A 15,496-nucleotide genomic window follows, 5' to 3' on the forward strand; every position below is an offset into this window, starting at 1 on the left:
TAGACAAATTAAAATGAACATAACTATCACTCAACATCATTAAAGAAGCAACTCTATAATAATTTCTGAATTTTGACAGGCAGTTAAATATTCTACATTGGCATATTTATGCTATTTGCAAAAATCTCATGTACAAAAGTATCTTCATATGCAGCTGAATGAAAAATGAATTGTGTAAGTGTTCCAGGTCACAGTTTCTACTTCCATTCACCCCGGAACAGCGAGTTGTCAGCCCTGACAGCAGTGCTTATTAACACCGTGGGACAATCACAGCAACTCACAAACAAAGCAGCAGAATGCCAACTGACGTTATAGAGTACTTCAGGAAGATAAGGACATAGGAGCCATGTTGTTGATTTGGGCCAAAAGTTCATCTTAGTATGTTATTTCCAACTCTTGCCAACCGTGAAGGTTTAAGAAGAGTAGAAGAATAGGACTAGGCTAAATCATAGTATGTCTTTTATATTCGTTTGGCATCAAACGATACAACAGCTCAAGGGTTTCTGAGACCTCTGCATATTTCTGATGTCGAGTAGTGAGTAAGAGTTGCCTAGTTTAAACACATGCAACTGTATGCATATGTATGAAAAAATGAGTATTCTTTCACGTGCTTTGAACTCAACATTTGGTAATCACTTTTGCTGCTCTTTCTATTTTACAAATGTGGAAGTTCTGGGGGAGATGGACTCAAAGATCTCCTGAGGTCCTTTCCAACCTCTGAAATACTGTGATTCTGCAGTTCTGCAGTTCTCTTCCACAACACTGATCTTTGTACAGATATCTACAATATACATCTTAGCTAATTCATTTCCATGCAAAATTCTTCTGTGCTTTGTTCTGTCTTTATGTGGGACATCTTCTGAACCTTTCATTATCCTTTCTGGCAGTTCTTGAGACACTGTTATGCTCTGCCCTGCTGGGGATGAGAACCATAACTGCACTCAGTATTTAGTATGTAAATTCACAAAAAAGTTGTAGTACAGTGATATATATATATTTAATTTTCTTTCCAAACAGCCTTTATATCTTGTTTGCTTATTCTGAATTCACATAATATAGAACTGATCTCTCCATAAAACTGCTGATTGATAACACAACTTTTTTTTTTTTTTTTTTTTTTTTTTTTTCTGGAGTGGTCTTCATTAGCTCAGAAGCTACTGCTTTTTTGTAATTAGGATTACTTTTTTTTTTTTTTTTTTTTTTTTCCACTATTTGCTTCACTTTCCATCAGTATTGAATTTTATCTTTATAATTACCAAGCATTCGGAACGCTGCTATCCTTCTGCATCTTTCACTTTGACTGTTCTGAGAAATACTGTAGCAAATATAAATAGTTTAATGTGCATCCCGTCTCTGCTGTTTATGAGGATAATGACTGGAATGGAGCCCTTAACAGAATTCCATTCAGGACTGCTTGTGACCTCTGCTGTTGTGAAAACTGACTACTGGGTTCTGATGTTTGTTTCTTGTATTTTATCTTGTCTTTAATCCATCGCTTTGTTGTTCTACAAGGCTTCCTTAGGACCATTTAATGATTTTCCATAAGCCTTTAGCAGATCATTACTTACGTAGTTTTGGCTTGTTTTTTGGGTTTTGTTTGTTTGGCTTTTGTGTATCTTCTTATTTGTTTCTTCTTGTTTAGATGTGACTTCATATTTTTAAATGTGTCTTCTCCCTTATAATAAAATTATTTAACTGAAATACTGAAGGTAGAATCAAGAATAGACTGCCTGGGTGAATGTAAGGACACTGTTAGATCATGCAAAGTGATGAGAAAGGCCAAGGCCTATTTGGAATTAAATATATCTGGGGATGTCAAGGACAACAAGAAGGGCATCTTCAAATACATCAATATAAAGAGGAAAACTAGGGGGAAATGAAGGCCCACTAATGAGTGGAGCAGGGACTCTGGTGGCAGCAGATGCACAGAAAGTAAAGATATTGAATGCTTTATTTGCTTCAGTCTTCACCTACCAAGACCAGCCCGTCGAAAAACCTATCCCCAGAAACCAGGGAGAAAGTCTGGAGGGACAGACTCTCCCTGGTTGAAGTGGATTGCATTAGAGATCGTTTAAGGCAAACTTGACATCCACAAGTCCATGACTCTCATGGGATGTATCCATGAGTGTTAAGAGAGCTGCTGGACATCATTGCTAGGCTACTCTCATCTTTGAAAGGTCATGGTAATCAGGATAAGTGCCTAAGGACTGGAATAAAGCAAATGTCAGCCCAGTCTTCAAAAAGGGCAAGAAGGAGGGCCCAGTCAGCCTCACCTCAGTCTTGGAAAGGTGATGGAACAACTAGTCCTGGGGTCCATCTCTAAGCATGTGGAAAACGAGAACAACTGGCTGTACAGATGAGAAGAGAGCAGTAGATGTTGTCTACCTGTACTTAGCAATACATTCAGTATGATCTAGAAGACCCTTCTAGAGAGCGGAAGCCAGACTAAATGATCTCCAGAGGTCTCAACTACACTGTGAAGTTTCAGTCATTCTTTGTTTTTTACATAAAAGTCAATTTTTATATACAGAGGCCCATGTTATAATGGCTGTAAACAATCTTTTATTCAATTTGGAAACAAGTTTCTTAATTTTAATATTATTTACTTTTTGAAATTAAATATTATTTTCACAAAACTTTAGACTTGGTTTTAAAAGATTATTTCCTAATTCCATCAGGGTTATGGTATAAGCAGTCTCTAGCAGCTTTTTGATCCATGGTTTATGCACTGCTCACAACCAAGTCTTGTTTTGTTTCACCAAGTTTCACCAAAAACTCTTCAGTGAGTCAGTCATCAGTGGTATCTTTTAGCCTTGTATCACACTCCAACCTGACATTTATCCAGTCTATGTGAGGGTGACTGAAGTTTTTAATTACTAATTTGTTTTTTCACTGCCTCTGAGATCTCTCTTGGCACCTCACTGACACCATTGTCATCTTGATTAGGCAGTGGCAGTTTATTTCTATTACTTTTGTAGGCCTGGAATTTTAATCCATTCAAATCATATATGCAAAGTTTTCTTTATCAGTATATCTTTCTTGCCTTATAGTTTGTGTTATGTGTTCTCACTAATTGCTTGCAGAATTCTACTAAATCTCTGATGTCCATATTTCATCAATATTCTCACTTCCAACCAATTGTCCTAGTTCCTTCATTTTATTGTAGCATATCAGTAGCTGCTGGTTGCTTATTTTTCTATGCTATATTTAAATAGTATTTTTGAGTTTAAGACGAGCTCAACTTTTGTCCTAAATGAGTTTTACCATCTCCTCTCTATTTCAAGGACATAAATATTTTATTATTTCAGCCCTTTCTAATTCGTCACTCAAAGACAGATTTTTTTTTTTTTTCTGCATTTTAATTCATCCCCCTTCTCTTGACTTCCAATTTTATAGTCCCAGCAGCTTTATTTGAACTTTGTTTAGCTATACAGACTTAGTCTGTTCCAAATGTTGTATCTAAACCTTTCATCCCCACACTGATGTCTGAGAGACTGATTCTACTGCCATCATGAAAAAGCACTGCTGAAACATGAGCAGAGGTAGATGATCAAGAATATAACTGTCGTATTTGAGGTGGCCATCTGATTATTGTAATGGATGTGCTCTGCAGAATACTAATCTCAGGCTGAAAGCAACATCGTATAATGTACCCTACTAATGCTCCTTTTGGTCACCCAAAGGCCCAATGGGAAAAATGATTTCTTGCCTCCTAAATGCTCTTTGCTGTGTCTGAGGTATCTGACAATGGTGTATAAATTATGTAGGTAACCAAACGGTGTTTATAGGCTGTACCTGTGGTAGGAAGAATCCAGCTGTACGATAACTGGACTTACTTTGCATTTTAGTAGTGTCACTGAAATCAACACGTCCACTTAGCTCAGGTGTATGCAAGTAATTTTTCTGTAGGAAAAGTGTTAACACACAGTAGATAAACTGTCTAGTGAGGGAAAAACTGTTTGTCTATGGGAAATATATAGACCAAGTACAAAGCTCTCAATAATTTCACAAAGATTCCAGGGAAATAGGAATATCCACCTTCTGCCCTTCCAGTTGGTACTATGTTAAGAGGAAAGTCGAAGTACACATTTAGTGCTTTCTGCATTTGACCACTTGAAGTAAACACTACAGAATGCATAAACAAATGTTCCTCTGTGCAGGGATCCTGTATTGCACATATGTGCTGGTGTCAGGAAATAGCCTTGTGGAAAGGGCTCGAAATCCGGGAGATGGACTCGATGATCTCTAAGGTCCCTTCCAACTCGCACAATACTATGATACTATGATACTATGAAAGTATGTTTACGATAGATAGATGAAGTGGGAAGTAACCAACGTATAATCCACAGCAGGATCAGTTTTGCTCTAAGTGTTCAAAGTAGATGCAAACCCCTGGGAATGTCAACTGTCATCAGAGAATTCTGCTTTAAAAAAGCCCTGGTGTTAAAACTGGAAATTAGGAAGATCAGTCGTTAAATATGCATTTCATGCTGATCGCTTAGACTGTTCTGTTTGTGGCTTCAGAAGTTGGGCAACAGTGTAGCTTGAAACCCTCCTTACTTCTGCAATGATACATCTTGCTTCCCTAATTGCAAAAGCTATTAGCAGTTCTTTGCAGAGTGTTCAGATCACATGCAGGAGGGGAAACATCCCCTCAGCAAGCCATTTTCCTTTAAAAACTCTCAGCCTAATTTTTTAAAGGGCACTGGCAGGGTACACTTTCTTTTCCACTTCTTTCACAAGCATCTGTACAGCAATAAGTTTGTGTGTGGGTTGAATATCATGTATGCTTGCAGTATTTCCTTTTGGATGCAGCATTTGTCTTTTTTTTTAACTAATTTATTTTGCATTTTTAGCAATTTCTAAGAGTACAGTTGTCACATGGTCTGTTTATCCTACCCGCAGTAATGAGTTTTTAGAAAAAACATTGTTTTCCTTTTGACTTCCCATGCATCCTAATTTTGTCACTGCAAAATGTGAAATTGGATTTAACATTACTGATAGGGTGAAATCATGAAGTCAGGGAAGCTGGAATGTAAGTAACTGGTCTGGCAGCATGGACATAGACTGAGCACCCCTTGTCTGCCCTGGCAGCCAAATCCTGTCCAACAGACTCCATGAACAGGAGCAGGTAGTTGAAGGCACAAGGGCAGCTTTAGCACCGAGAAGCCCCCAGAGACAGAGTAAGGCCAAGGTCAGGATGGGACATGAGCCCATGACTGGTCTGTGATGGAGGCCATGGCCAGGCAGGACAGGCCTTCAGGAGTTGCACCCTGACCCTATTGTGGCCTTCCTGGGGCAGAGGCTAGCAGCCCTGGGGTAACATGCCCTTCCTGGGGCAGGCTGGGGACAGTAAGGTCTGTGGGTACCCTCTGAGCCCATCACAGCCACACAGCATGTGCTGCAGTATCGATATGTACGTGGAGGATGTTTCAACTTATGCATCATAAAATCATTTGATGGCCAGGAGGTTCTCACTCACTTTCTCAAATGGCATTTTGTTCATACTACCTTTCTTGAGCGGGATTTCCTACAAGAATATTTGGTGGCTCAGATAATCACAGACAGCCAGTATAAATTTGGGCATCAGCTTTGATGCTTTAGCACCAGTGAGACTGGCTGGTTCCAAAATCAGAAAAACAAATAGATTTGGAGGTGAGAAAATTTAAGATGTTTGGGAGTAAATATTCCTTTTTTAAAACAAAAAGTGTGGATGAGAACAGACATGTATTTCAGTTTCCATTCAAGTGCATGTTTTCCTTAGCCCTCGGTTCCTAAATATAGTGTTGTTTTATTTCTTAACTCTGGGGTGATTAAAAAAATATCACACAAGTTCTGAAGTTTCTTTAAAAAGGTCTTTTGACAATTCCATAGTGGAAAAAGAGACTGCAGAATTTTCAGTCTGAAATACGGCATTCACTGAAGATGGTTTTAGATGGCTTTCATGTTCAACGATAGCAAATAAGAATGGCATGGAGTTATGTGTTTTGAATACTGTAGCCATAACTGCAATTGCGTACATACAGCTATGGAGGTAGTCAGTAATTCCATCACTGCTGTCCTGGGACACCTTACAGATACTAAAGGGATTAGATATGCAACTGAAAGTAGGGAAGAAATATGACAAGTAGTGTCAATGTGTAGTGCTTTCTTTATTTCACTTTTCCTCCAGATTTTTACTGATATTTCAGGTAATGTCAAAGAGAGCTATAATACAACGTATTTCTGGAAAGAATAACATAGAAGTGTGACATTCTCTAAAATGAATACCAAATAGATCTCGAATTTTTAATCTCTGCTCCTATCTCACAGCTGGCAAGAAATCCCATAGCTTTAAGATTTTAGGGCACTAGTTTGGTTCTATAACTCAGTGGTGGCACATCCTGTGACTGTGTAGGAGGAACACTCCATTACCTGTCAGTTCCCATCTTTGTAAGGTCAGATGCTTCAATCGTGGGAACCAGCTGACAGCTGATAGAGGTTGATTTTTTTTTTTTCCTCCCTGTAGGTTGTTAGCAGGATTTCAATTAGTGCAATTAAATGTACCTGTTTGCTTGAGGTTCTGTCAGCTCTAAAATAAATAAATTGGCTCTGCATGAAACAGGTTCAGTGTTCCACTAAGCTTAGCTTTACTTTATTTTTTTCTGATAAGTGGGTTTGGTTGTTTTGTTGTTTTTTTTTTTTAGACTATGTGTACTATTAATTAATCTCATTTCTTTGTTCTCTTTTGAGTGTATAATATAAACATTTGAAATTTCTTATTCTTTTCCTCTGCTTTTATTTTTTTTGAGGGCTCCATCAGATGGTGATTTTTATGTTTCATCTGTCCATGATTAAGTGGGTTTTATTTGCAGTTTACCACACAATCATGGGCAGCTCTGGAGGGGTGTAGAATGCTTATTTTAGCTGGCTTTCTGCCAGCATATCAGAAGGTGTTATATCACTGATGTGTAAACTTTTTGTGTATGTTAGCTTTCCATTGAACAGCCCTTTGGGAATAGAGACTCCTGGTTACTTAAAAGTCTCTGGCATCAAGACTTATGATACTCTGAATTAGAGGAAAAATATTCAAAGTACTCTTCCTGCTACCTGTAAAGAATTAGATAACATAGGCTGTCTTTTTGTCCTGACTTGTGTCCTGCAGCCAAAATATTTGCAGGAACCTTATTTCTGTCTCCTATATTTGCATGCCAGAGTTCTAGCCAACTGCTTGCTCTCATGGCAGCTAGTGTGCTCTGATGTCTGGATAAAAAGAGCATCCCAAGACTAGGATGGCATCCCCATAAACTTATTGTGTGCAGAGGCATGTGTAAGGGGAGAACCCAGTGTCCAGCTTTTGAAGGGTAAGCTCCCATGGCTGTAGCAGGAATGTGCTGTGGGACAGCCATATCACCTATGATATGGTATAATATGCTGCCTGATTATACCCTTTCTTCTGGTCCAGAAGCTTTTCCTCTCTAATAGTGACCACCACTTCTCCCAAGAAAGCTGGGGAGAGTGCTGCTGGGGCTGGTTGCTATGTCAACAATGTGTGCAGAAAGCCCAGTGCTGGTTGGTATGGCAACCTCCTCAGAGCACCAAGAGATGCTCGGTGAGGAAACTGGCACTTTGGAGATGGGAACTCTTGTGCCAAAGGCTGGGACAGGACAAGAATGAGGCAGGCTATCATTTATTTATTTGGAAAACTACATTTCAAAGCATCAAATGGGCTTTTCAAGGCTAAATATTTCCTATACCTATCTATAGTTACCTGTGCTTCAGTGGAAGTGGGAAAAAATGATGGTAATTTGGCATAAAGGATATGAAGGTGACGTGGATATACAGATGATCAAAGCAAAACTGAGATACCTTAACACTGTACTTTCTTAATAGGAGAATACTGTATGCACATGGTAGAGAAAACATGCTATGTTTTCAGCCTGTCATTACTGTAGAGTTTTCAAGTAGTGTTAGAAATCTGAATTGGGATCTCGTAGGTGGGATAAATCTTTAATATAATAACAAGGAGACCACGGAATGTTAGAAGATGTTTTGACAGCAGGGGTATGTGTGCATGTGTTTGTGCACGTGTCCATCTCCTTCACTTGGGCTGCTCGTGAACTACTAACACCAGTCTCATGCAAGGTTCTAACTAGAAAGTTTTTTTATAAAGGCTTTACAGAGCACTAGGCAATTACTGGCAACTGACAATGTAATATACAGTTTATATTGGGAAAATCAAATTGTCAACAGGTAAAGTATAATGGATAATGTTTTTTTTATAGCATGAGTATTTTTGAACCTCTTAGAACGTTTTAAATTCTCTGAAAAAAATGCTTTAGTGATGAGCTCAGGCACTTGAATAGTATTGCTGGTAAGTTCTGACTTCTGAAGGCTAGCCATTCTCAATGTCTTTATTATTCATGTTTAACTGTATCTGAATTCATGTGTGCATGAACTATTTCTCAGGTCTCTTCTGTGTGTAGTGGGGGAACAAATTTACAGCTGTATTGTCTTGCATAGGATTCATGAGTTTGGCTATGCAATTCTCATTGGACTTATTAGAAAGAAAGTAATTCAATCATCAGTGCTTCTAAAATAGCTCCTTATGCTGCAGTGGCCATATCTAATTTTTAGAATTATATGGAACGTACAGGAAGGTACCTTTGACTTACATGGAAACTAAGACATAGATTTTCTTACATCTTTTTATTCACTGAATGAGTATTTATTTAGGTCAGAAGGAAAAAAAAATCTATTAGCTGATGTTAATAAATACAGTTGGTGAAGAAAACAGTGATGTGAATTTACATCCAAATGCAAATCTAAGACAGGAATCTGCATTATCAAGTGTATGTAAGACTGTACTTCTGAGAAACTGAATAACTCTTTCTTTGGATAACTCTTTCTTATGTTTCTAGCAATTTTCAATACATTTATTTTGAATGAATAATTTACTTTGATTAACTGACAAATTTATTGTGTTCCATCATAATTATTAATTACAGTGTTCTGTTGAGCAGTCATTTTGAAGAAACCTTTTAACAGCTAATGGGTAACTCTAACATTCTCAATACATGGCAAACTGTAAACAGTGATAAACAATTTTAGATCCCAATTTCTGTTAAAATGCTTTTAATTTTATCTTGATGGAAAAACTACATTGAGATGTTTTCTTTCCTTCTTATTGAGTGGATGACAGAGAAGTTAAAGGTAGGCAACACTGTAATGGTACACAAACAGGTTTGTTTTTAATATTGCGTTTTATTAGTATTGACAGTTAATTAGTGGTTAATGCAGTAAGGTGCTGTTCTGGAATACAGTACAATGTTTCTTCTTGTCTGAAGTGAGTTAAGTCGTAATTGTACTTCATACAAGATATGTTCAACCTGACAAATACCGTGTGGGAAAGACTTAAACATTTATTTAATCATAGTTAGCTTTTATAACATTTGTTAGTATATAATTCTAGCTTAAAATATTTGGAAATCATAAGTAATGCTCATGAAAAATAGCTACATTATGAAATATTTTAATTGCGTTGGATGCCTCCTCTCCGTTGTATCTAAATTATTTTCCAAGTAATGTCTGCTATTTGAATTTTTTTTTTTTTTGCTTTTCCCAAGGGAAACTGTGTTGAAAAAACAAGTGTGTCTGTGTTTGTGTCTTTCCTTACATTACTGCAGTAGGATGGTCCGTGGTCATTGAATACATAAAATAAATCTCTCGTTGCCAGTGCAGTCAAGCTTTACCCATTTTGAAGACATTTCATAGAATCATAGAATGGTTTGGGTTGGAAGAAACTTTAAAGCCCACTCAGCTCCAACCCTGGGCGGAGCTGTCCCCCACCAGCTCAGCTGCCCAGGGCTCCATCCAACCTGGCCTTGAGCGCCTCCAGGAATGGGGAATCACAGCTTCTCTGGGCAGCTGTGCCAGCACCTCACCAACCTCTGAGTGAAAAATTTCTTCCTAATGTCTAACCTAAAAGTTTTCATGTGCTTCAGAAATTGTGTTCATTCTTCTGTCAGGATTTCGACTGTTGTTTTTGTTGTTGTTGCTGCTTGTTTTATCATTCTTGACCTGACTTATCTATTAGTACGAAGAGCTGGAGAGGGAGAAAGGTGAACCTTGAACGTATTACGGTATTGTAGAGAAAAAAAATATGATTTATGGAGGTTTTTGCAGTTGAGGAAATTGACTGCTGCTCTGAGCAGTAGTCAGAATTTCCTAAAGCTGGAAGGTCTGTATCACCTTTGACAGAAGCTGTGGTGGGATTAATCTCTTCTGGCTTTAGACGTCTACCTTCTTGACCACTATATCAGGGCCAGTCATCATAAGCATCCCTGAAGGAATATGATCCTAAATAAACTGTTTTGGCTACTTACCTAGGAGTAACAATCCATTTTTTTTTTTCATTTTACCTGGAAAATTTTACCTGCATTTTTTCCAGTCCGTGTTCAAACCATTTCATCATTTTCATCTGGTTACAGAACCTTGCAAATTGGCCAGTCAAAGAATGGCATCCTTGTAGATCTTAATATGCTTAGATTCCAGTACTGGCTTTGGTAGAGCTGCCCTAAAGAATTGGGCCGGCCTGCTCACTTTATATTTGCTTGCACAACCAGATATTAGAACAGTGCTAAAACTGTGTTTGCTGCTGCTGCTTTTGTAGCTATAAGCTATCAGAACTAGAGTGATGGTGAACAAGCATGGCTCTTATTCAATTTGTAAACTCCTTTCTCTGTTGTTTCCTTCCACAGTAAACTTTGGTTAAATAAATAAAATGAGGGAATATGGTCACTTATATTGTTGCACATATTTTACTTAGTTAATTGATCTATTCATTGGTTGTTAGCATGTATTGTTGGCTTTTTGTTTTTTGTGTTGTTTTTTTTTTTCAAAAGAAAAAGGAACTTAGCCTAAAACTTTCCTGAGTACAAATGTGCTGCTTCTGTTACATTTTAGTGCCATCTAGGCTCACTCCTTTCAATAACATATGGGGACTCCTTATTTCTTTATTTCTGTCTTGAATTTTGTACATTTATACTAGCAAGCTTTATGCCTACAGCTTTCTTGATATCGGACTACAAATGTTATAAAACTCAAACACACAGCAAATTCAAAATGTTAATAGAAACAAGCTTTAATTAAGCCTAAATGAAACTGATGGAGGATGCTCATTCCAGTACATCAACGTCAGTGAGCTGGTTGCATGGAACTGAGAAGGGCTACACTCCTCCTAATGGAGCAGGGCAGGCGCAATGAGTGTTGCTTCGTTGAGGGGCACTGACAGTGAGTCCCAGGGAGCCTCCAACAAGCACTGCCACACGTAATCCTGGGCAGTCATCTCAGGTCTGGGTTTTAAAGGATGAGCTCCCATTCACGCAGTTCCATGCGGGCTGCTTTATCCCATCCCTGGTCCATTACTTTCAGAGGTTTGTTAAAATAGGAACAGCTTGCCCTTGATAACTGTAATGATTTATTTGCTAAGCAATTAAAATTGATTTCTTAAAGTTATAGCAGCTACCTCATTAGAGAGAATGAATCACTGAATAAACAATGCAAAGGCTGTGAGAATGAAAGGTGTGCTAGAGTTTCATTTGCTTTCAAGAAGAGGCTTTAGGGGCTGAGGGAAGCAGAGTCGGATCACTGCCTGAAGTTGGGTTTTCTCCACATGAGACCCATTACAGGAATGGACTGTTCCCAACAGTTGTGCTTAAAAACCCCAAGCAGCCTTTTCCCAAACAGGCAACAAGCCTGAGGGCTTTTGTATCGGCAGCTTGTAGAACCAGATGCAAATGCAGGTATCCTGTGGTTTGCACACCTGCTGCTAAATATTTAAATGTGTTTGAAGATGGCATAAATTTCTCAGTGTTTTGGGAAGAGTTTTATCATTCAAAGCACTTCTCTAATTTGAAAATTGGAGTTTTAATGACCTGTACTTACTGTCCCATTTCTATTGTTGTTAAATATAGCAATCTTATTAGACTTAAGAGCAATGTTTTCTTTGATTTTTAAACATTAATTTCTATATACAATGTGTTATATTTAGTTGTGCATTTATTTTAGTTCTTGCTTAAACAAGGCTTTGTAAAAATAAAAATGTTCTTCCACACCATGTAAACTATGTGGGAAAGAAAACAAATATTTTTCTTTTCAAACAGGAAATCTTGCTGTTTCATGTGATTTTCGTCTTTGCTGACACTGAACTTGGAAGTGTTCCCATGCATCTTTGTACGTTTTGATAGTGGCATGAATGAGGCATATTGTCTAAGACTTCTAGAGCATTATCGTAACATGACCTAAGCAAGTTAGCATATTCTCAAAAAAAAACAAAACATCTTTTCAGGCTGAATCTTTTAGGTTTCTATATCCATGTTTTGGATGTTAAGTTAGCTTAGTGATCACAGCTTACAGCTGACCCCATAGACCTCTACTGGCAAAATTATGAAAACCAAACACTGACATTAGTATGTCTTAGGTGTCCCCTGTTGATGAGAAAACCACCATGTCCCTGCCAGATGCAGTCTCTCACAAAGGCACGTATATAAGCAGCGCCTTGGCAACTAGTTTTTAGAATATGATTTTGAATATTGTTTTCAAATACTTATAATGTTTTTCAGTTCATCTATCAGTTTTGAAAATGGGGAAAATTACAGTATTTTTCTGTTACGTTGTTTATCATTTCACAGGCATCATCATTTTAGGCAATTTTTGGGACTACATGAAAGAAAAGGAGGAAAAAGAAAAGATAACAGTTAGAGCTGCAGTTCCTAAGGTTTTGGAAATCTTTCTTAGATCAGAATGATTTTTGAATTATTATAATCATTTAATAGCTGATAAGAATATTTAATATTTTGAATAAACTTTTTTTTTTTTTTAATAAAAAGAAAAAAAATTAAGCAGCAGCGAAGTAAACAATTGGCAAAACAATATTTTTCCTTTGTTATGCCATGAATGATTGACATTTTATTGTACTTCTTTTTCTTCTTACCAGGATTACACTTTGACTATGTATTTCCAGCAGTACTGGAGAGATAAGAGACTGGCATATGCTGGCATACCTCTCAACCTGACACTTGATAATCGAGTGGCAGATCAACTCTGGGTGCCTGACACCTACTTCTTAAATGACAAGAAATCATTTGTGCATGGCGTTACTGTGAAGAACCGAATGATTCGCCTTCATCCAGATGGAACAGTGCTTTATGGCCTCAGGTCTGTACTTTCATGATGAAGATTTCACAGCCATTGTTATGTATTGTTGTTTGTTTCCTGGTACAAGGTTATTACAAACAGTGTGCAGCATATTATGTAACCTTTCCTGCAACTCAGAAAGATGCCTGTAGAAAATAAATGACACAGTCAATGTTTCTTAATTTTGCCAGAAGCATCCTCAGTCAGGTTTTATCTGTTTATGTAGAGATGCCATGTCTGAAAAGCCCAGTGGCTACATGAAACAGAAAGGCAAATATTAATTGTAAACCTGAGTATTTTGCTCAAAATAGAGGCAGTAAGTTTGAATGTGTTTGCATACATTCTCTACAAAGAAAAAGAAAGCTACAAACAGTTCTGATTAAATGGATTCGGTCACTGTTAAGACCATGACACTCTGTACCTTCAGCAAATTTTTCAAACAGGGTTCAACATTACAGTGTTTTATATTTCAAACAAGAGCAACAATTAAATTAAATCTTGGCAAAATAAAGAACACTTTGATCAGATGGAAGAAAATATCTAACCCTTAGCACTCCTAATCTAAAGAGCCGAGTTTTATGTTGCTCTACCACTAGCTTATCTTCTTGCATTGTGGCTTGAGAGCATCCCAGTGGCCTTGGTCTCAAGGTGCAGTCTGCAGACAGTGATTCATCCTGTGAGCTGAGACCAGAAGCTGAAGTTTTATGTGCCACAAAATATGGGGTCACTGAAAATAATAGAGGAAATTTTGGAGGGTTGCAACCAATTATAGAATATCCACAGAGCAAAGCACTTCCTCAAAAGAAATGTAGCAGAAGTGATCCATAGGCCACAAGGGCTATGCATTCTCTTCTGAATAATGTGGAATTTATCATATATTTGAAATGCCTGACCTTCAGTTATCCAAGTTTCATGTCTGCTTCAGAAAAAAAGTAGTTTGATACTGCAGCAAAAGTCTATGAAGATGAGGGAATGGGACTGTAGACTTTTGGAATATAACTTTTTTTATGGGGAATTTCTTTGAGCATCATACTAACTTTTTCCCACCTTGTTCAGAACAGAAGACAAACTTACAGTGGCTTTTTCCATAATAGACCAAAACAGAAACAATGGTGTTATAGACTGATGATTAAAAGCAGTCTTTTCCACTGCTTGTATGCTTGTCATATGTAGACTTCTTGTTCTCAGCCAGTATAATGTTAATAAACAAAAGGAGTGAAGGAATGTATTTATTTTATATGGAAGGTATCATGTAGTTGTCACCCATACATAAAACATGATGTTCACAAGTTTCACACAGAGGGTGGTGGCGCACTGGAACAGGTTACCCAAGGAAGCTGTGGATGCCCCATCCGTGGAGGCATTCAAGGCCAGGCTGGATGTGGCTCTGGGCAGCCTGGTCTGGTGGCTGGTGACCCTGCACATAGCAGAGGGGTTGAAACCAGATGATCATTGTGGTCCTTTTCAACCCAGGCAATTCTATGATTCTATGATGATTCTATGATAAAGTAGCAGGAAAGATAAGAGAAGCTATATCCAGGGGGCAGGTAATCAGAATGGAGAATTTCAGCAATTAAAAATATATTGTGTTTATTGCTTCCAAACAAAATATATGTGCATCGGTGTGCAGCTTTATCTTTATCTGGATTGTAATTGTTTCCTTGTCACTGCTGTAATGATGACTTCTTGAAATGTTGTTGTCCTGCTGTGTCAGGAAGCATCCCATCCCATAAATAATAAATCTTTCCTTCTTGGTAGCATGCACAAGCTTGAGCAATTAGCATTTGTTTTCATTGAGCATTTGTGCAAGTTAAATTTGGTTGCTTGAAAGTTCATTCAGAAGGGACCTCTAAGCACTCAAATTACTTTGAGTAAATGTGCAAAACCTATTCCTTTCTATATCTAACTGTATCTTTTTTATTTGTATGCTTTTAACTGGTTATTTGTGAAATTAAACACTTAAATTCTGCTGTAGTGTAAAAAGGTGCTTGAGCAGGAGTGTGCAGATTCTTGTGTAGAGCCAGGGCATATCCCAGTAGACAGCTGGAGGTGGGTTGATTTGCGATCATCCTGTAATACAATACCTGGTACTTGAAAGCTCGTGGGACTTAAAATAAGGGCAGTCTGAGGGCACATAGGGTGGGCAACGGTCGCAGAGGCCATGGAATGTGAGGGACAATGATCCAGTGAATACCTTTCTCATTGTCTGCTGGTAGGAACATAAATGAAAATATATACCTGAACATTTTTTTGTTGCTTGACCTACCCATTGCCTTTGTGCCCATACAAATGTCTCTCCACGTGCAAAGAAATTAGAATG

General features: G+C 37.9%; 1 protein-coding gene across 1 annotated transcript in view; it reads left to right on the forward strand.

Annotated features, from left to right (window-relative positions):
- Positions 1-15,496, forward strand: part of GABRB3 (gamma-aminobutyric acid type A receptor subunit beta3) — a 109,320-nt gene that overhangs the window by 67,253 nt on the left and 26,571 nt on the right. The window contains exon 4 of the mRNA XM_072335237.1: positions 12,977-13,197. Coding sequence (XP_072191338.1) covers positions 12,977-13,197 — 221 coding nt within the window. The remainder of the gene's footprint in view (positions 1-12,976; positions 13,198-15,496) is intronic.

Source organism: Excalfactoria chinensis, chromosome 1 (assembly GCF_039878825.1).
Source record: "Excalfactoria chinensis isolate bCotChi1 chromosome 1, bCotChi1.hap2, whole genome shotgun sequence".
In the NCBI taxonomy this organism is placed as follows: domain Eukaryota; kingdom Metazoa; phylum Chordata; class Aves; order Galliformes; family Phasianidae; genus Excalfactoria; species Excalfactoria chinensis.